Genomic DNA, 20394 nt, shown 5'->3' on the forward strand with positions numbered 1-20394 from the left:
TTATAAAGGGTCATTGTACTGTGGGGCAAGTGGACGAAGGAGAGAGGCTTTTGCAGAAAATGGACGAAACAGGGGTGGTTGTGAACTCTGTTGTTTATAATCAGTTGATTAATAGGTACTGCGAGGATAGAAATATGGAGAAGGCTTTGGCATTGTGTTCTCAGATGATAGAGAAGGGTGTCCAGCCCAGTGTAGTCACCTTCTCGATATTGATAGATGGCTTTTGCAAGGTAGGGAATGTAGAAGCTGCAATGGGTGTATATACTGAAATGATTATTAAAGACTTGAAACCTGATGTGGTTGCTTATACAGCTTTGATTGATGGTCACTTCAAAAAAAGAAACACTACTTCTGCTCTACGGCTATATAAGGAGATGATGGAGGTTGGAGTTGTTCCTAACGCTTTCACGTTTACTTGTTTGGTTGATGGATTTCGCAAGAACGGAATGATTAGTGATGCAATCAAATTTTTCTTGAAAGTAACTGGTTCTGGTTCTGCAGGAGTCAAAGTAGACTCCAGTAATGGTGTTCTTTCTTTCCCTAATAAAGTTACATATTCTGCCTTAATCCATGGTTTATGGAAAGATGGGCAGTATTTTAAAGCCAATAAGTTTTTCATGGATCTACGACGCAACAATCTGTATCCAGATTTACCCACTTATGCCATGATGATAAAACGTCATTTTGAGGCCGGGCACATAACTAGTGTCATGATGCTTAAGGCAGATATGTTAAAGACAGGTTTTATGCCTAATCTTTGCATGTACAAGGTCTTGCTTAAGGGCTACCAAGATATGGTTGATCTCCATTCAACTTGTAAGTGTTATGAGGAATTAATAGATTCAGGTCTGGTTGGTTCCGCAGCATCTCTAATGCAAAGCCTCCAGGATCATGTAAATAACAGTACCCTGTCAACTTCCCTGTTAACTTAACTAATTGTTGTGCTAGTGGCTTCCTTATCTGTAAAATTCAGTATCTTCCGAGAACCACCAAGCCTTTTGATTCGTGCTGATTATCTTGAGTGTCGCTGGGTCAATTTCGCACTGGAGAAGTGCGTGGGGCACCCTCAATCTTCTGGGAATCGATCATCATCGAGGCTCAAGGATCCCCTGGGGTTACAAGTATTGCTGGAGCTATGGGATATGCAAAATTTCATAGCGTTTAATGGACAATATCCTGCAGACACTATGGCAGGGGAAGACCGTGGAGCAGCTGATAATCTAAACATCAAGCGAAAGATATATCAACATGCAGGACCCTGCATACAGAGAGTTGTCAGATATCTGATACTATGGACAGGTATGCCCGACCAATAAGAGGAAGGAAATGCAGAATCTCATTTCCCTGCAGGCCCATGAGTGTGGAACCTCCAGGCCTAAATTGTTGTAGTATCACTGGTATTCAACCCCAGTTGGTGACTGTCATATGGGAGAATTCTGGTCAAACACAAATCATGTTTGGTGTTATGATTTTTTTTTAAAAATAATCTTGGTGATACTCATAATTGCTAAAAGTGCTAATGCATTGCAAGCTAAAAAGGGTAACTCTTATTCTGTGCTTGTGCTAAGTGCACACAGATATAAATGACTTGACAATTCCAATCATTTTGACTTCCTCACCTTTACATTGTAGTTCTCCTGTGATGGGTCACCCTGCATCTTGTACTTCATGCAGCATCTAATCCCCTGGTACTGCAGGGGCGGATCTATAGCCCCAATTAAGGGGCACGTGATTAAATGAACCCATGGTCTCACAGTCAAATTAGGTATTTTATGTACATATATTTTAGAATTAGTCTAATATTATCTGCTGACTCCCATGCTCCAAAAAGATTGATGATGCACTTGATTGAATGCTGGGTTATTTACCTTTAGGAACGTGGATCAATTCCCACTTAATACTTTTTTTCTACTTTTTTTGGTGGTGCACCCATGTTCAACAAATCCTAGATTTGCCTCTGCCTGGTAGACCAGGTTTCACTATATATAAGTTTCTTCTAGCAGTGATGTTTGTCTTAACTCTTATCATGGTGTTATATGTGCTGGTCTCACGACATTTTGTCTTGGTTGACTATCAAATGTGGCTGGCCTTCTTCAGACGGAGCTTAATGCATTGGATTCCCCTCCCCTCCCCCTCCTAACATGCAGACCAGGGCTGTGCTAAGCCCGCATTTTTCAGTTTGGTTCAACTGTAATTGGCTCGTCAGTGCTGCAACAGTGATGTGTTACGAGCTCTGAAGGTTCACACAGTCAGTATCCTACATTAAGAGCAAAACATATATACGTCGCATTAAATGCATCACTGTGAAAGAAGAATATTTGTGAAGTTTAAAGAGCTCAACCTGCCCTCAAGGCTTTGGTGTAGTGCTAAGAGCATATGCATGATGTGTGGCTTAGGCGCACGTCATGGACTCAAATTCTGAAGTAGACCAAAATCTAATATTTAAGTGGAAATAAATAGAGGGACATTCCCCATTATCCACCGAGTTTTGCATTACTGAATCTCGAAGATTTCTCGATTATCAAAAATAAAGTTGAAAGGCCTCATATCCCTTTCTAACAAAAAAAGGTACTATAAAAGAAGTGGGTAGAACCAAGGAAAGCAGAGGACAAGATATATAGGACTGAAACAAATTGAACACAGTATACAAACGTGGACAAAAAGGATGAATAGAAATGCAGGCTTCCTAATTATTCATAGAGAAAAAGTAATAAATTAATAGAGTCCTCAACTTCTGGTTTCACATTGTATCTGAGTCCCATCAAAAAGAGAAGAAAAGAAAAAGAAGAAACGATTTTATGGAAAAGACTAAACGATAAGCTTTCACTTCTCCATACCTTATCTTAACAAATTTATGTGACTACGTCCCCAATCTTGCAACTTATTATCATATAGTAGAAATTAACAAAGGAAAATAGGAAAGCAGTTTTGATCAAATTAATGATACGTAAATGACTTTAATTTGTAGTCATTAGTTGACCGGTTGATTTTTATTTTTTTTAGTTGCAGTAATCTTTAATTATTTCTGGTTTTGTAAGAGTTAAGAAATAACCTTTTTTAAAGGTTAATTAAACACTTTTAAAAAGGATATCATTTTCAAATTGTTGACGACTTTCAATATCTTGCCAAAATAGTGCCTCATAAACTTTTCTTTATATTCCGCGTTTATCCTCATAGTATTTCTTTGGCGTCAATGGAACTAAAATGTTTCTTTTATTAGCATCTATTAATCGCCAAGGGATATTTTCATTAAATTGTCCAATTTATCCTCCTTCTCCTCCATACTTTTAGTATCCTGTTTTTGTTTTTGTTTTTCTTTATTCAGCAAAGATTAGTTACTGTTACTTTTCATTTTGCGCTTAATCAATCAAATAGTCTAATTAAATTAAACTGTTAAATCCAACTTCTTTTAAGACTTGAAGAGTTTACTGTTTTCAGTGGGGAAAGAAGAAACTGAAGATGTTGCGTGTATATGATATATATACTTCACGTTTCTACAGTCTAAATGAATTAACAGTAAAACATCTTATAATTATATAAATACGAATGAGATATTTCGTAAATATATAAGGATAATATCGAATTAAAATGAATAACCCAACGGAAAAATGAATAATGAGAATCCAAGAACTATGCAAACATTAACTCATGGCCACTCCGCTTAGCAGAATGGAAAGCAATGTTGAGTTAATTAAAATCAGTAAAAAGTTTAACGGTTAAAATTAATTAATTTGATATATGCAAATGTTAGATTCTGACCTTTTGATCAATGAATTATTAGCTTAACTACTTAATTACACAAAAAACAAATGATATATTGTTCTCTTCTAAAAGACTAAAACAAGCGTTACCCAGGCCCTTTTTAATAGCTAGCTTTTGTAGTAAATTTCTATCAGAGTCTTCTATTTTATTTTATTTTGGTTTCTCATCCTGTGTTCGGTACCCGCATCGGAGCACTACTATATCCGGATTCGCACTGCGTAAGGCCCCATTCGGGAAAGCGCTTCCTACCATGGATTTTTCCATACCCAGAGCTCGACTCGAGACCTCTGATTAAAGGAAGAACATCTCATCCATTGCACCGTATATTTGGTGGTACGGAGCCTTCTATTAAATCCTACAATCTACGGTTTTAGGTAGACCTCTTTTTTTCGATAACTTAAAAATTGAGATAAAATTAGTGCATACAAAGTCAAAAGTCATCTAGTTTGACTTTTTATGATCAACCAAGTATATGTCCTTAATCTCTTTTCTAGTATGTATAATTTCAGTGAAACATTATCCTAGGACTGCTCTAAATGACTATATGAAGTCATAGAGAACAATGCGCAATTTAATTCTGTAAAACCAAAGTCAATCTTGTTAATGACTTAAACTTTCATTATCATGATTTACCAAACTGCCCACAAAATTTCAGTAAAACGATATGCGCTGATAATGTAAAATATATTTATAAAATCAAGTCATTTATGAAGTAAATTTTATGATAAATATGTAATCCTATTGAACTATAATGCTAGTATAAAATTTTTTACTCTATTGATGTATAAAATTTAATCTCTCTAAAATAACGTAGAGGATTAATTACGTGTCAAGGATCACTCATTATACTATGAAACTAATTGGTTTTTAATGAGGTCAATGTCGACATAATGATAGTAGGCTACACGTGAGAATATTTAATACTACTAATGTTTATTATTACAAAAATTACTTTAATGTTTAAATATATGACGAATTGTTGGACGTGAGCCAATATAATTGGTTAGCAAATTCTCCAATAGAACAGTAGATTACAAGTAATGACTTTTTTTAATTTGTTAACCCCTTCCGAGAAAAAAAAATCGTTTTAGTATTGGTTTCTGATAGTGTATGCTAATTATAATTGAGTATTGTTTATGACAAAGTGGATATTCATGTGATTACATTTAAAATACTGAATTATTGAATTGTAGGGCGATCTTGAGAAATTTAATTTAGTATATACTTGATTTCTTAAATAAATAAAATTAAATAAAAGGCTTATAGATCCAAAAACTCAATCTAGAAATGTATATTAGTAAAGAACTACTGTACCAACAAAGTTGGATCATTTCTCTACGATTAATGCGTGTATGTAACTAGCACTTGCCAATTGTCATGTATATCAGGGGCAGGTGTAGCCTATACCGGATACGACCCATAACTTTTGACATGGAATAAATATATATATATTAAAAATTACTAAAATCTCAATAATATTATATTTGAACCCTTAATTTTAATAATATAATAAGTTTAATTTTAAAAATTTTTAATAATATAATAAGTTCAATTTTAAAAATCTTAAAAGTTGAAACCATTAAATTTAAATACTAAATTTGCCTTTGGTATATTCCATTTATTTAGTGTAAACATGGGGCAGGAGTAGTATTTTTTTTTCATTTTTAAATTTAAATCCGATATTCTAATAAATGTTCTTGAAGTCTTGATTCGACGCTGAATTTTGACGACAACGATAAAAAATTTACTGATTTTAAACAGATAAAATATAAAGAACTCAATAAGAATTCATTGTTTAGGGATAACATGACTGCATATTCTATAAGAATTTATGAACTCTATCTTATTTGCAATTACAAGAAAATCACAACCAAGTGGATAAGATATAATTTGTGGATTATAAAATTATATGTTTGATTGAAGTAGATTTATGTTAATAATTTAGTACTGTATGTTTTTGTATGTACCTCATATGTTTCTATCCAAACGTAGAGAAGAAGAATCTTTAACACTATTTTCATTGTGTCGAAGAAGAATATAGTTTCTTCTATATTACCAATTGTATACGGTAAAAAGCGGGACTACCCGATTTCGTTCTTCAATAGAAAAAGTGATACCACGTCGAGAGGCCAGGACACCGAGCTCGGGGTCGAGGCTCTTTTCCAATATCAAGGTCGAGATCGATAACTTTAGTTCGGGGTCGGAAGACGACCCACTTCGAGATAATACCGTTATCGTTCGGTAATAGAAAGAGCGAGATTCTCACAACGACCCAAAAATCACGACGTAAATTCCGGAACGGATTAGTCCTTGGCGGTTAGACAGCTGTATAATAAGATTTCATACTATAATTAGAAGTGTACCTTATTTAGGATTCTCCTATTATATAAAGGGGGGCTCATTCATTTGTAAGACACGGATTCATTGACAAGAGAATATACATTCATCACTTTCTTGCTTATTGTTCATCAGAGTTGTCTTATAATTTACTGTTCTTACTAACCCACCTCGAGACTATCATAGCTCGAGGTCCGAACTTGGCTTGCACGCTGGTTTGACTTACTTTACTCTTCAATTTATATATTTAATTCCTTCTTTATCAATTGGAATTGGACTAAATCACATATCTTTAAAACCACAATTTAAGTTTAATTATTAATCGAATTTTAAGGTAAACACCAATATATCAGATTATAATTAATTATGTCACCATACTCTTATTTGTTAATTATAAGTTTAATCATATATTCTCTAAATTCATTCAGTATAATTATTCGAGCTGAATTTAAATTATTAAGTTAATTCTAGGCAGAATTTTATTGTAGTCGGGTTCGTGCCAATGTAACTTTTTAAGTAGTCGAGTTCGAGCAAATATCAATCCTATCCATCCTATCCAACACAACCCTTTGGTAAATTAATTATTTTGGCCTATCACTTATTGGTAAATTCATTTGTTTCATTTGATTTTTCAAATATTTGACTAACATAACACATTCAACTAATTGAGCTATACACCTTTAATCCCTTCTAACAGAGTTACAAAATTGACTATTTTTTAATTATTAAACCGTCTGACAATTTTCATGTTGGGAAAAAACAATAACAACAACGACCCAATAAAATATCACTAGTAGGTCTGAGGAGGGTAGTGTACGCAAACCTTACCCCTATTTCGAAGGAGTAGAGATGTTATTTCTGAAAGACCATCGGTTCATGAATGTTTTTTAGCTATATAACATTTTTCACATGAGATCAACAAAAAACTTGCGTAGTTGCAAATCGACAACTAATAAAAGGATCAAAGCACAATTATTGCATTATTAGATTTATTTTTGCCAATCATGACATAAATAAATACAAATTATGCATAATGGAGGGAGAGGGGTCCACAGCATATAGATTTCCAAAGAGACAAAACACAAGAAAATATCACAAACTCACCAACCTGATCTCCCACAATCTCATGCTTATAACATTCAGTACTAAATTCATAACTTCAACATCACCATATTAAGTAGCCCTAGATAAGCAACAAGAAAATATAAAATAAAAATAAAAAAATCAAAATATAACATTGTTTTCGTGCGACGGATTCAAGCCCGTATAAAGAAATTTTTACATTATCAGTTCAGCCTTTTGTATCGATATGATTTGGATTTTGGACATCGGCCTTCAATGCAACTTAAGAAATCAGAAATCCATGCACATACAATTAATTCCACACCATAATAACTACTACTAGTGCTGACTCTTCTCTGCTCTTTCTTCTGATTTTTGCTTATTTCAGCAACCCCAGAGGCAGTCAAGGCTCTGATCTTCAAGTAATCTTCTTCCCATTTCAAGATTTGACACAATTGAGGAAATTTCATTATTCATGTCAGTGCTTAGCTTTGTTTCTTGAGATAAACTAACTATTTCCTCTTTCTTAAAATTCTGAGTATAATTCTCAAGTAAAGTCTTAAGAATTGTAGGATTTTGCATGCCAAATGAAACTTGACTTTGGAAGCTGCTCTGAACTGGGACTATTTGGTTACAAGAAAATGTATTTATGGGAATATTATTCATTGGATTTGAGAGAGCAGAGAAATTAGGAGAATTGTTGAAACAATTGATCAAGTTTTCTTGGCTCTTTTGAGCAGTAAAAAAATTGGAGAAGCAGTGCACGTGGCTAGATTGGGAAGCAGAAGGCTTGATCTTGCTAGTATAAGGGGAAGAATCTGTCAATGGTGGCAGACAATTACTATTCGCCATTTCATTTTCATCAGAATTCAGCTTCACTAGGCCTGAAATATGGATTTTCTTCCCACCACAGCTCTTTTGAAATACTCTGCAAATGACCCATTCATTCTACAATACAGTAAAAAAGAAGAGTGAAAAATAGAATCTTGATGCAGAGGCGGACAGGGGCGGATGCAGCATAGGAGTGCGTTGAACCCACTATTTTCCACGCACAACAAATAAGTAGGTGTAAAAATCCACCAAAATTACAAAAAGTAGTAAATATGAATCCATAATTTTAAAAATACAATTGATTCAATGCTAAGAATAATTGAGGTCGAACCCATAGAATTAAAATCCTAAATCCACCTCCGGAGGCGGATCTCGTATTTGATGTTTATAGGTTCCTACCGGGGCGGATGCACACCTAAGGAAGCGGTGTCAAGTGACACCGCTTCGTAGAAAGTTTTACTAAATATATGTATTAGTACTGTGAGAAAATAGATAAGTAGGAAAAAAATGACACTATTTGACATAAATTATCTCTTGGTTTAAAAATTGTGATTAAGTAGAATTGGACTTATGACTTTTTCTATCTTAACACTCAATAAAATCAATAGATCAAGGTTATTTCTTGTCTAGAAATATGATAATTAAAGTTATTATTCTCATTCATCTATAAATTTCGGCACCCCTTTGAGAAATTTTTGCTTACGCCTTCGGGTTCTTACATATTATAATAGTAACTCGATTTCAATATTTATAGATATTTAGTGAATTTTTTAAACATATATGTACAGATTGGACAAAAGCACGGTGGATCCGCCCTGCTTGATTGAAAGAGGGGACAGAAGAAAAGATGACAAGAATGACCTTTGCTGTTTTGGGCAGATTTTGAAGAGACAATCTTCCCTCAAGTCTATATTCATGAATGACCCAATTTGTCTTTTCACCTTTTGGAGCTCTCCCTTTGTAGAAAACCAGAGTTTTCTTCATCCCAACTAGAGATTTTCCTCTGAAAATCTCCCTGTCTTTTCCAGTTGCTTTCCAATAACCTGCAGCTGTTGCCCTGTTTGTCCTCAGCCCTGTTGGGTACTTCTTGTCTCTCACACAGAAAAAATACCATTCTTTTTCCCCCATTTTTGCCTTCCCTACATTCCCAAACAAACAAAAAAAATCATTAAAGATATCATATCTGAAACTAACAACAACAATAACAACAAAAGGTAAGGTCGGCTATATGAATTATTAGTATTCATGTCGCTCCATTTAAACACGTCCATCTCAATCCATACATGAAAAATGGATAGTTTGGTGCACGAAACAACCCGTGTTCATGCAGGGTCCGGGAAGGGCCGCATCCTAAGGAGTGTGATGTAGATAGTCTATCCTGATTCAAGCATCATGACTGATTCCACGGCTGAACTTGTGACCTATAGGTCACACACAAAAACAACGGAAACAACTTTACCGTTGCTTCAAGACTCTTTTTTCTAAGTCCACATATGAATTGGGGAAAATGAAAAGATTATAAAGAACTAGTTTGAGAAGCTTACATGGGAGGTCCCAAGGTTCAAACTTGTTCAAATCTACTTCTCCAATAGCAATAGCAAAGAAATTGCTATCCACAACTTTGTTAGACAAATAATGAGTAATCAATTCTTCATCAGTTGGATGAAATCGAAATCCAGGAGGTAATTCCATCTGTTGATCATCCTCCTTAACAAGTCCGGAATAATTTTCCATCAATACCTAAAACTTAAGATTTTTGAAAACTGCTTCTATTTTATGTAATCAAGAATTAATTATTTCACTTGTATGCACACTGATAAAGATTTTATTGACCACCACTCACCAGCTGGCTCTGAAATATAAATGGGATTTGGCCAAACAGCTCAAAAGACCATGAGAAAGAATACTAAATCAAGAAAAGTAGGAAGAAATGGGGAAGTTGGAGAAAAAAGGTAAAGAGAAGCCATGGAACTAAACTGAAGGAATGAAAAAAAGAAGTATGAGGAATACAAGGCAATAAATAGAGGTTTTGGGTTTGGGAGGGGGAGGGGTGTGTGGAAGGTGTCTGGGCCTTTTTTTTTTTTGGTTTCCCATCACCTGTTCTATAATCGTATTAGGGTTCAACTAAATCAGAATTCGCACCGAAAAATTCCGGGTAGGCAAAGACGATTTTATATTCAGAGCTCGAATTCGAAATCTCTAGTTAAAAATAAAGAAGTATTTACCATTCAACCAAACCCTGATCAGTTGTTTAGGCATTCTCTTTAACTCTTTTCATAACCATCATATAAAAGATCTATCCACCTTTTTTATAATTTGACCAAATACAACTCATCCCTAAAACCATGCATGTAACATTTTCAACTGCTTTTGTCATTTTATTTTAACTATAGTCATATTCATTTAATTTTTGGAACTTCATTCTCTGGTGTGGATAGTTTGAAAGCTCCAAATGTTGCTTTCATGGTGGTTCCAACTGTATACCAGAACCATCCAACATGACTTAATATTAAGTTGTTAAATGGCAATTAAGAGTGCTTTAAATGCGTAACTATCTCTAATTAGTATATGCTCATAAAATTCTAGCATTATTCCCAAATTAACCTCCTTTTTGTATAAAATACTTGAGCCCTGTAAAAATGACTATTTTTCAACTTCAATGTGTTTACTCGAGCGTGTGAAACCTCATTTATGAAAAATACATGAACGTGACATCAAAACTTTCAAATGCTCTTTTTTTTTTTTTTTCAATTTTAAGCAAATATATGGTAAAGTTGCATGACCTATATGTTGGGGGTTAGAGCCGTAAAATTAGTTGCCTATATCACGCCCTTCGAGGTGTTGTCCTTCTCCGGATACTGCATAAACGCAGGATACTTCGTGCATCTGACTGTCATTTTTTTGTTCAAACACACCACATGTCTACATGTAATTAAGAAAAAAGGAAGATGATCTCGCATGTGTCTCGTTCACAATATGGTTGCGAACATTATCTTTAACCCATTGTCGTATATATCCACATACTTGTTGGTGCTTGAAATCCCAATTTTCATCAGATATACTCTTGGGTTTATGAGCTGAAAAAGCTGGTAGATACATCTTCTTCACGAACAACAAGTCTTTCATCTTGCTTCTCCAAACATTATAATTGCTCCCATTTAAACATACCATCTTGCCCATATTCGCCTCCATTCCGTAACAACCCGGATAAATAACCAAGGCTCGTTAGTAGTGGCTCGAGGAGTCAAGTCTGGTCATTTATATGTGACACAAGGCTTTATTCTTAATGATTCCATAAATCTGGTGGAAAGCGACACTTTATCAGAAGTGTGGCATAGAAGATTGAGTCATATGAGTGAGAGGAAGATTACGTGTTTGGCTAAGAAAAGTTTGTTTTCTGGAGTGAAGCAAGCAAAGCTGAAAAGATGTATCTATTGTTTAGCTGACAAACATAAAAGGGTTTCCTTTCATTGTCATCATCCCTCAAGAAAGCCCGATTTATTGGAGCTACTACACTCTGATTTGTGTGGTCCTTTTAAAGTAAAGTCAAAAGGTGGTGCACTTTACTTTGTGACCTTCATTGATGATCATTCTCGTAAGCTATGATGTATACTTTGAAATCTAAAGATCAAGCACTTTGCGTGCTTAATGAATTTTAGGCTTTAGCTGAGAGACAGATGGGAAAGAAATTAAAATGTATTCTCACTGATAATGATGGTGAATATTGTGATCCTTTTGATAACTATTGCAAGGAACAAGGAATTCGTCATCAGAAAAATCTTCCCAAGACGCCTCAATTGAATGGTTTGGCAGAGGGGATGAATAGAACTCTAATTGAGAGTTAGATGCTTGCTTTTAGAGGCTAAACTTCCAAATACATTTTGGGTGGAAACACTTAACAATGTTGCCTATGTTATCAATTTGTCTCATGTTGCCACTTTGGATGGTGATGTCCCAGACAGAGTTTGGTTTGCCAAAGAAGTTTCTTATGATTACCTGCGCGTTTTTAGGTGTAAAGCTTGTGTGCATGTTCATAAAGATGAAAGATCGAAACTGAATATCAAAACTAAGAAGTGCATCTTTATCGGTTATGGTCAAGATGAGTTTGAGTATCATTTTTATGATCCAGTTAACAATAAACTTATTAGAAGTCATGATGCAATATTCTTTGAAGACCATACTACTGAAGATATTGACAAAGCTAAGAAGAAAGATTCTCAGAGTAATGAGAGCTTAGTTGATATTGATCCAGTTTCTATTGTTAAGGAACCTATTGCACATGAAGGAACCCAAGACAATAATGAAGATAGTGATCAAGATCAAAATGATTATCATGGTATAGAAATTATGGATAGGCTTAGCCGCAAGTCTAGATTTAGAGGTTGAGAAGATGGATGTCAAGACTGCTTTTCTTCATGGTAATTTAGATGATGATATTTATATAGAGCACCCTGAGAAATTCGTAGTTAAGCTTGTAGATAAGCATGTGTTTTGCACAAAATTGATAGGCATGAAGCTTGTTAATAGTTCCTCTATTTGAATACATATTTGGCCCTTGGTTGGAGGGGGAGTTTGTTGGGCACATGCCTATATTGTCCAGCCAAAGGCCCAATGGCCTAATCTCATTCTCTTTTGATTTTCATTTCTATTCAGAATTGGAATTGGATTTGGTTTTTATTCCTATTCAGAGTTAGTTTTGGCTTTAAGAGAAATCACCACTCATAATCTATAAATAGGACTATCTTGGAGAATTATTCAATGCTCATTGGTACAAGTATTTAAAAGACTTAAGCATATAAGAGTGATTTTTGATAGATCTTTCATCAAGAGAAGAGAGAAGAAAAGTATTGGTTTTGCTGCAGATTTTTATTCCGACCAGCCAATTTCAAATAATGTTTTCTGATTCGTAAAACATTGGATCGGGCTAAAATTTTGACAAAATGTTCGTAATATCTTGGTTTTTAATTTGAACGGTGAAGATTGATTTTGAATCCTAAAGCATCTGATTAGAGACCCGAACAACAGCTCCAGTTTTGTAACTTCTCCTCCTTCAATTGATTTGTTGCTCCTCCTATTGGTATTGTTTCTCTGTATTTGATAATTGTGTAGCTAATTTGGAGAACTTTTGTACCCCTCTTATTATTATAGTGGAGTTTTTTGGATTTTTGTGATCTTGTGATTTTTACCTTCGATTTGAAGGGTTTTCCGCGTTAAAATTTGGTGTTCTTTATCTTCTTCATTTTCGGGTTTGCCTCTTCCTCGACATAAAAGTGGTATCAGAGCGAGGCAGGTTTATCTAGACGGTTTAGTTCTAGCTACAACCTATTTGACGGTAGTAGTGATTTTTGTATGAGAAATTTGAATGGAGTATTACTCACGTTGAGACAAACTTTGCAGTGGAGATTTAGAGATGCAACATGTTGAAGATTATGTGAAGAAGGTGAATCAAGTTTATTTTGTCAGGAATTTCAGGCCAAGAGGGAGATTTGTTAGGTGTTTGTCCTGATTTTCTTACTATGTTTGGTTTTCCTATCTCTTGAAGGAAAGGATAACATGTTTAACATAATTGAGTTTTATTTCTTATAGAAGGAAATTATAAATCTCTCATATTTTCTTAGTCCCTTTTCTTGTAGGTAAAGATTGGACTTCTATAAATTGAGGATTCTTCATTCTCATTCAATAGCATCCATAATGTAGCCATATAGGGTTTGAGAGTCTTGTTTAGGAGAGAACTTTACGGGACAAGTGTTAGCATGTCACTTGTGTTTGCTTCTTCGTCTTACTATTTTGTACTCTCTTTTATTATAGTGGATTGCGCTCTCTTTTATAATAGGATCAAAAAATCAGGTGTCATGCGGAATCTAGCAAAGAAAATCTTGAACAACGATAGACCACACAACAAAAGAGAAATTTACCAAACGAGACACAAACATTTAACGTGGTTCGGCCAATTGACCTACATCCACGACGAAGATGAGTAATCCACTATAATAAAATATAGTACAAAATATCGAGAGAACAACCTCACGAAGAGGCAAACACAAGCGACATGCTAACACTTGTCCCGTAAAGTTCTCCCCATAAACAAGACTCTCAAACCCCATATGACTACACTGTGGATGCTCCTAAATGAGAAGGAGGGATCTTTAATTTATAGAAGTCCAAACCTTTTCCTACAAGAAAAAAGACTAGCCAAATATGGAAGAATTATATTTTCTTTCTAGGAAAAGAAAAATCCAATTATGGTAAAAATATGTTGTCTTTTCCTTCATGAGATAGGAAAATCAATTAATGGTAAGAAAATTAGGACAACACCTAACAATTCTCTCCTCTTGGCCTGAATTTTCTGATAAAATAAATTTCATTCACCTTCTTCACATAATCTTCAACATGTCGCATCTCCAAATCTCCACCGCAAAGTTTGTCTCAACCTGAGTAGTACTCCGGTCAAATTTATCATACAAAAATCATGATTACCGTCAAATAGGTTGCAGCTAGAACTAAACCACCTCGATAAACATGTCTTGAACCTCGCTCTAAAACCACTTGTTAGGACCGAAAAATCAGGTGTCATGCTGAAGCTAGTAAAGCAAACCTTAAAAGGCAATAAACCAGATAACAAACGAGAAATATACCAAAGACACAAATATTTAACGTGGCTCAGCCAATTAACCTACATCCATGGCGGGCGGAGATGAGCAATCCACTATAATAAAAGAGAGTACAAAATATCGAGAGAACAACCTCACGAAGAGGCAAACAAAAGTGACACGCTAACACTTGTCCCATAAAATTCTCCCCCTAAACAAGACTCTCAAATCCCATATCGCTATATTGTGAATGCTAATGAATGAGAAGGAAGAATCCTCAATTTATAGAAGTTCAAACCTTTACTACAAGAAAAGGGACTAAGCAAATATGAGAGATTTATAATTTCCTTCTATAAGAAAAAAAACTCAATTATGGTAAACATGTTATCCTTTCCTTTAAGAGATAGAAAAACCAAATATAGTAAGAAAATCAAGACAAACACCTAATAAGTACAAACTTAGGCTTTAGATTATCTATATGAAACTAGATCAAATGTCATTAATTAATCCAATTGAATGCGACAATTCTAGCCCATGAATATCCATTACGAACACAACTTAATTTGTGCAGACCAGCACTGGGAAGAATCTTTATTGTGCTAGCTTTCAGATTAGTTAAGTTCAACCTGCCATATTAAGTATAACATTTGTCAAAAAATTCTAGGGTTATTTAAGGCCTGTCAGACTTTCAATTGGAAAGAATTATTTGTTATTCACTGTATTGTATAGTATACTGAAAAGAACCTTCACTACTAATACTCAGGTTTTAAACAAAGATTTTTCCACTGCAGTGAGGCAGAATTTTCGCTAAGGAGGTTTAAAAAAAGAAAAAGTTAAAAAAATTAAAAGAAATCATATCCAATGAAAATTGAACCAGCGACCTTACAAAATTTTTGAATCCCCTTAATTATTAAGCTAGACTTTTGGGTTGTGTCAAAGGAATTCAAAATATAAAATATAAAGGTACAAGTCGAATTTTGCCTTATATTTACAGTGTAATTTTTCGGAACCCCCTTCCACCCACTAAATCTACCCATTGCCACTAGAGATAGTGTAGTAAATATAAGTTAAATTCAAAAAAAGTTGCGCAGTTAGTACTGTATGAAATTAAGCTAACTGTAAGTGAAATATATGAGAATTGAGAAATCATGTGGTTTCAATACGGATCTAAGAAATTCAGCTAATTAAAGACATTCTTTTGGACCCAACTTGAATTGTATGTAAATGCAAAAAGATAACTACTGAAGTCATCCTTTGTCTTTATAAATACTTTTGCTATGGTGGGGTTGTTAAAAAGATTAGTTATTCTTCTTTATATGTGGGACTCTGCCCATAGTCCTTTTGAGCCACTTTGATCACTTGCAAATAAATGGTAATAAGATTGTTATTGTAAGGACCTTCAAAAAGAAAGATACCTATAAATAGGTCTTTCTAAGATTTGTTTGTTTCATCATTGACGAGAAAAATAAACACCTAGGGTGTGTTTGGTACGAAGGAAAATATTTTCCAATTTTCTCATGTTTTATTGGTTTAAATATTTTGGAAAACATTTTCCTTATGAACTTATTTTCCTTCAATTGGAGGAAAATATTTTCCTTATCAAGAGAAGAGAAAACATTTTTCAAAGTTATGAGTTCGGAGGTTTATGTGTTTGGAAGTTTACGGGTTTAGAAATTATAAAGTTCACGGATTCGAATATTTGCGGTTTCGAAAGTTTAGTTGTTCAGAAGTTTATTAAATTTATGGGTTCGGAAGGTTGTTGGTTTGAAAGTTTATGGCTTTATGTTTATTGTATCTAAATTATTTATGAATACTTTTGAGAAGTTATTTTTCTTAATTTGCGTACCAAACACCGGATAATGAATAAGATTACTACTTATTTTTCAAAAAAATATTTTCCACGGAAAATATTTTTCATTATACCGTACACACCCTTAAAATCAAAATTATGGGTGCCAAGTGGATGGGTTGGATTAAATTTGAGCGGGTTGCAAGAGGCTGAGCCAATAATCACGTTGTGTCATAATTCACTCAATGTTGCTTAGGTCAAAATGAACGGATCAATTTGGGCTAAATTAGAAGAATTAACCCAAACTTTCGCCCACCTTATCTATTAAACTGAAAATAACCTGCGGATGTTGTATAATATGTATATAATTTTGTATAATCAATATAAAATTTATTTATATCGGCTAGAAAAATAAACAGTGAATGACTGGCTATTTGTGTAATAATCAGTGGCGGACCCAAGTGGTGGCTAGCGGGTTCAACTGAACCCGCTTCACCAAAAAATAATATTGTGTATATGTATAAATTAGGATTAAAGCTGTGTAAATTTTATATAAATATTTATTTGAACTTACTTGACAATTACTATTTTACGACTAAAGTTATATACTTCTAAGATTGAACCCGCTTGCAAAAAATCCTGGGTACACCACTAGTAATAATCCCGCTAAACTATGTGTCATAACTCAACTTGTCTAACGCACATTTATTTTTATTTATTTGCTTAATCTATTATTATTTGCTCCATTCACAAATCAAATTAATAGAAGTTTTTTCTTTTATTTACATATATCAAACAAATCAAACCCCAAAAAGTCTTTAGTTTCTGTATTTCAAATAGTTATTTTATGGGTTAATTTGTGCTCTGTGGTCCGAATTAACCCAAACTTTTAGATTGACTACCTTGGCTATGCGCAAAATGACCTATTAATAAAGGTACATATAACTAGCTTAGGTCATCCAAGTTTGAGCGAGTTGGAAGGATTATATTTTTATGGGAAGAAATTCAAAAATAGCCAGATTTACAACTGGTCGTTCAAAAATAGCTCAGTTTCAAAAGTAATCGAAATTTATCCACTTTTTATGTAAAAATAAATCTGAGCGAAAACACTATTCAATACCCGGAAAATACGCCAGTATATTATATTGGAGTTCCAGCATAAGTATGTTTGAACTCCATCATATTATATTGGAGTTCCAGGATAAGTATGCTGGAACTCTAGCATAATATGATGGAGTTCCAGCATAAGTACACTAGAACTCCAACATAATATACTGGAGTTCCAGCAAGTATAATTGTCCAGTATAATATACTGGAGTTTGGAGCACCGGTGCTTCAGTCTCCAGTATATTATACTGGAGCCAGCAAAGTATACCGATCCAGCATAATATGCTAGAGTTCATACATATGTGCACCGAACTCCAGTATATTATGCTGGACTAGTCTCTGTTGCAGCAAAATAGTGGCTATTTTTCATTGACTTCGTAAACGCCGGCTATTTTTGAATGACCAATCTGAAAACTGGCTATACCGTGCTATTTTTTCCTTTTTATGGGCTAAATTTGGCAACTCTAATCCTAGTCCAAAAGAAAAATTTATAATCAAGAACATAGATGACGTAAAAATTGCACGGGGCGCCCTATTTAGTTGCCCCCATTTAACCTATACCCATTTTTTTTTTAAAACTTTTAACTTATACTCACTTTTTAAATAACTTCAGCCCCCTTTCTCCTCCTCCTCCTCCTCCTCCTCCTCCTCCTCCTTCTTCTTCTTCTTCTTCTTCTTCTTCTTTCTTATGCTGTTGTTGGTGCTACTATGGAACTTGGGATGATTGCCATAAATATGGGTAGTAACTTTCAGTTCTGCTGGTTAAAGTTTGTAGCCATTAAAATTTGTCATTATGCATTTACATTCAAGAACCAACTACTTCTGTCTCATCCTAGGGTTGTTTCAGCTATTACTATTGACTACACTATAAGAAACATAACTGAAAGTTACAGTGAGGCATATTTATAGAACAGAAAGATTGGCATATCCGGCATATCCAGAAAGCGGTGTCTTTGTTGCAGAAACTTTAGCTAAGATCAACTTGTAGTTCGATTGACATGTATAACAGAGTAAGAATGACACCTTGTGGGAGCGGTGCATACCTAGCAACATTGGATGCGACCCACATGGCTAAATGAACTAAATAACTTCAGCTCTAGAGCCGAAGTTCGGCAGCTACAAAACAAAAACTTCAGCTCTAGAGTTGAAGTTCGCCAGTTACAAAAACAAAAACTTCAGCAATGCAAATAGAGAACAAAAACTTTAGGCCCGTTTACTAGAATGCTGAAGTTTTGCGTGATTGTCTTTGCTACTTCAGCCCCGTATGCTGAAGTTATGCGAAAAAGCGGGTACGCTTGCAACTTTTTTTGCAAAGTGGACACAAATTAAAACGTGACACAAAAAGCGGGTATAGATACAAATGCCCCATAGATGACACACTATTGTTGATCTTTAAGATGAGAGCACTACATAAAATTCTGGCATCATCCTTAATCCACAATTATTACAATCGTCTTTGTCTGTGTTATTTGTAATTGTGAAATGTCACTATATCTGTTTTTAACCAACGGGCAGTAGCGCACACACAAAGAATATATATATTTTAACTTAATAATAAGCGAAGGTTCCTTGGACGACCTAGGGAAAAACGGTAAACTCAAGCTTATGGAATTACGTCATCTTTGTCATACATAAACTAGCAACTTCATTATTATTATCGACGCATTTTTTCCCTTACTTTATCAATTTATTACATTAGATGCCCTTTATTCTTCCTGAAAATTCAGCTAAACTTGAGCCCTTTTTTGGTAAATAATTCTTTTAGGACTTTCAAGTGTACATATTCTGGCATCTTGCTACTCCTTCATCGTTCTCTTCTCCCTCTTCCAGAGAAGGACCATCGCTTTGCTCCTAGGTAATGCTGCCGATCTTCTATTAGACTGTTGTTTAGCTATTTCTATCTATTTTTCCTTATCTTTGTCCTTTTTCTTTGGGTTGCTTTTCGTGCTTTTAATTTCTGCTTCAACCGTCCATGATAAGCATAATCAAAGACAATTTTAGAAGAGTCTTCAAACACTCTTTGTCGTCTGCCATAGACATAATGTTAAAAGTGACTCACCTTTGTACGTATTTATTGCATGTAAGACTCAACTCTTTTCCCCCTTCTCAATTCAATATTTTCTTTGTTGCGCTACTATTTTCTCTGTTCCGATGCAATATATAAATGTTAGTTAGTGTTGGTTGTTAATTTGAGTTCTTTTCCTCCATTTTCATGTATTTTCTTTCTTACAGTTTTTAAAATATTTTTCCCCTTTTGGTGACCCGATTTTCTACATGCATATTCTGATTTACGGCCTTTTAAGTTGGTCTTGAGATTACTGAGAAATTATGGATTACAAATATTTTGTGGTCTCAGTTTGTGCATCCTTCTAGTTTTTTTGTCATGTTCGACATATGCCTCAGTAAAAGGAAGCATATCATGAAGGCATGCCAAAATCCAGTTTGGATATTCTGAGGCCAAAGGTATTATCTCCTAGCGAGACACTGAAAATGTGCTTTAATCGTTATATTTTTTCATCTTTCGCCTGCTAAAACTTAAATGTGTGTGTGTGTTTTTTTTACCTAGGGTCAAGTTCTTATCTATTCCTTCTCCAGAAAAATAACCAGTATGAGCATATCTATCTTCCATGAACTCAGTTTGTTGCAGAAGAGGGGTGCAAACCTGTCCGGTGGTAAGTTCCTTGATGCTAAAGAGCTTTTACAAATTAATGAGCCATGTCTTTATATAGAAGTTGCTATTTTGGTTATGTAATTAAACATAACAAATAATTTTCAAAGAGAAAACATAAATCTAAATTTTGGACTTTAGATTTGCGAACTTGTGATTTTACTTTATTGTATTATTTCTTTTCTGGTAATGAGCTTGGGTTGACATGGATTTGTGTTAGTGAAATTAATACAAAAATAATATAGTTC

At 34.4% G+C, this 20394-nt stretch overlaps 1 protein-coding gene across 3 annotated transcripts; it reads right to left on the bottom strand.

Moving 5' to 3' along the window:
- Positions 1-7211: 7211 nt before the first annotated feature.
- Positions 7212-10004, bottom strand: LOC107765662 (NAC domain-containing protein 100). Of its 3 annotated transcripts, none has more exons than XM_016584329.2 (4): positions 9836-10004; positions 9537-9732; positions 8854-9131; positions 7212-8109 (listed from the first exon to the last, which is right to left on the bottom strand). In XM_016584329.2, the coding sequence occupies exons 2-4, from the start codon at positions 9724-9726 to the stop codon at positions 7546-7548; spliced, it is 1032 nt and encodes a 343-aa protein (XP_016439815.1). In that variant the 5' UTR covers positions 9727-9732; positions 9836-10004; the 3' UTR covers positions 7212-7545. The 3 variants fall into 3 exon arrangements, with proteins under 3 accessions (XP_016439815.1, XP_016439816.1, XP_016439814.1); XM_016584330.2 differs by lacking the exon at positions 9836-10004 and adding an exon at positions 9276-9413 and having other exon boundaries at positions 9537-9674; XM_016584328.2 differs by having other exon boundaries at positions 9537-10002.
- Positions 10005-20394: the final 10390 nt, after the last annotated feature.

Source organism: Nicotiana tabacum, chromosome 8 (genome assembly GCF_000715075.1).
Source record: "Nicotiana tabacum cultivar K326 chromosome 8, ASM71507v2, whole genome shotgun sequence".
NCBI lineage: Eukaryota > Viridiplantae > Streptophyta > Magnoliopsida > Solanales > Solanaceae > Nicotiana > Nicotiana tabacum.

What these genes read in the sequence shown, in the direction of transcription:
- LOC107765662 (XM_016584329.2), bottom strand. Translation starts at nt 9,726, where the DNA reads ATGGAAAATTATTCCGGACTTGTTAAGGAGGATGATCAACAGATGGAA. An exon ending in TGAACCTTGGGACCTCCCAT is followed by an intron (nt 9,132 to 9,536) that starts GTAAGCTTCTCA and finishes TTGGGAATGTAG; the next exon opens with GGAAGGCAAAAATGGGGGAA. An exon ending in ATCTGCCCAAAACAGCAAAG is followed by an intron (nt 8,110 to 8,853) that starts GTCATTCTTGTC and finishes ACTGTATTGTAG; the next exon opens with AATGAATGGGTCATTTGCAG.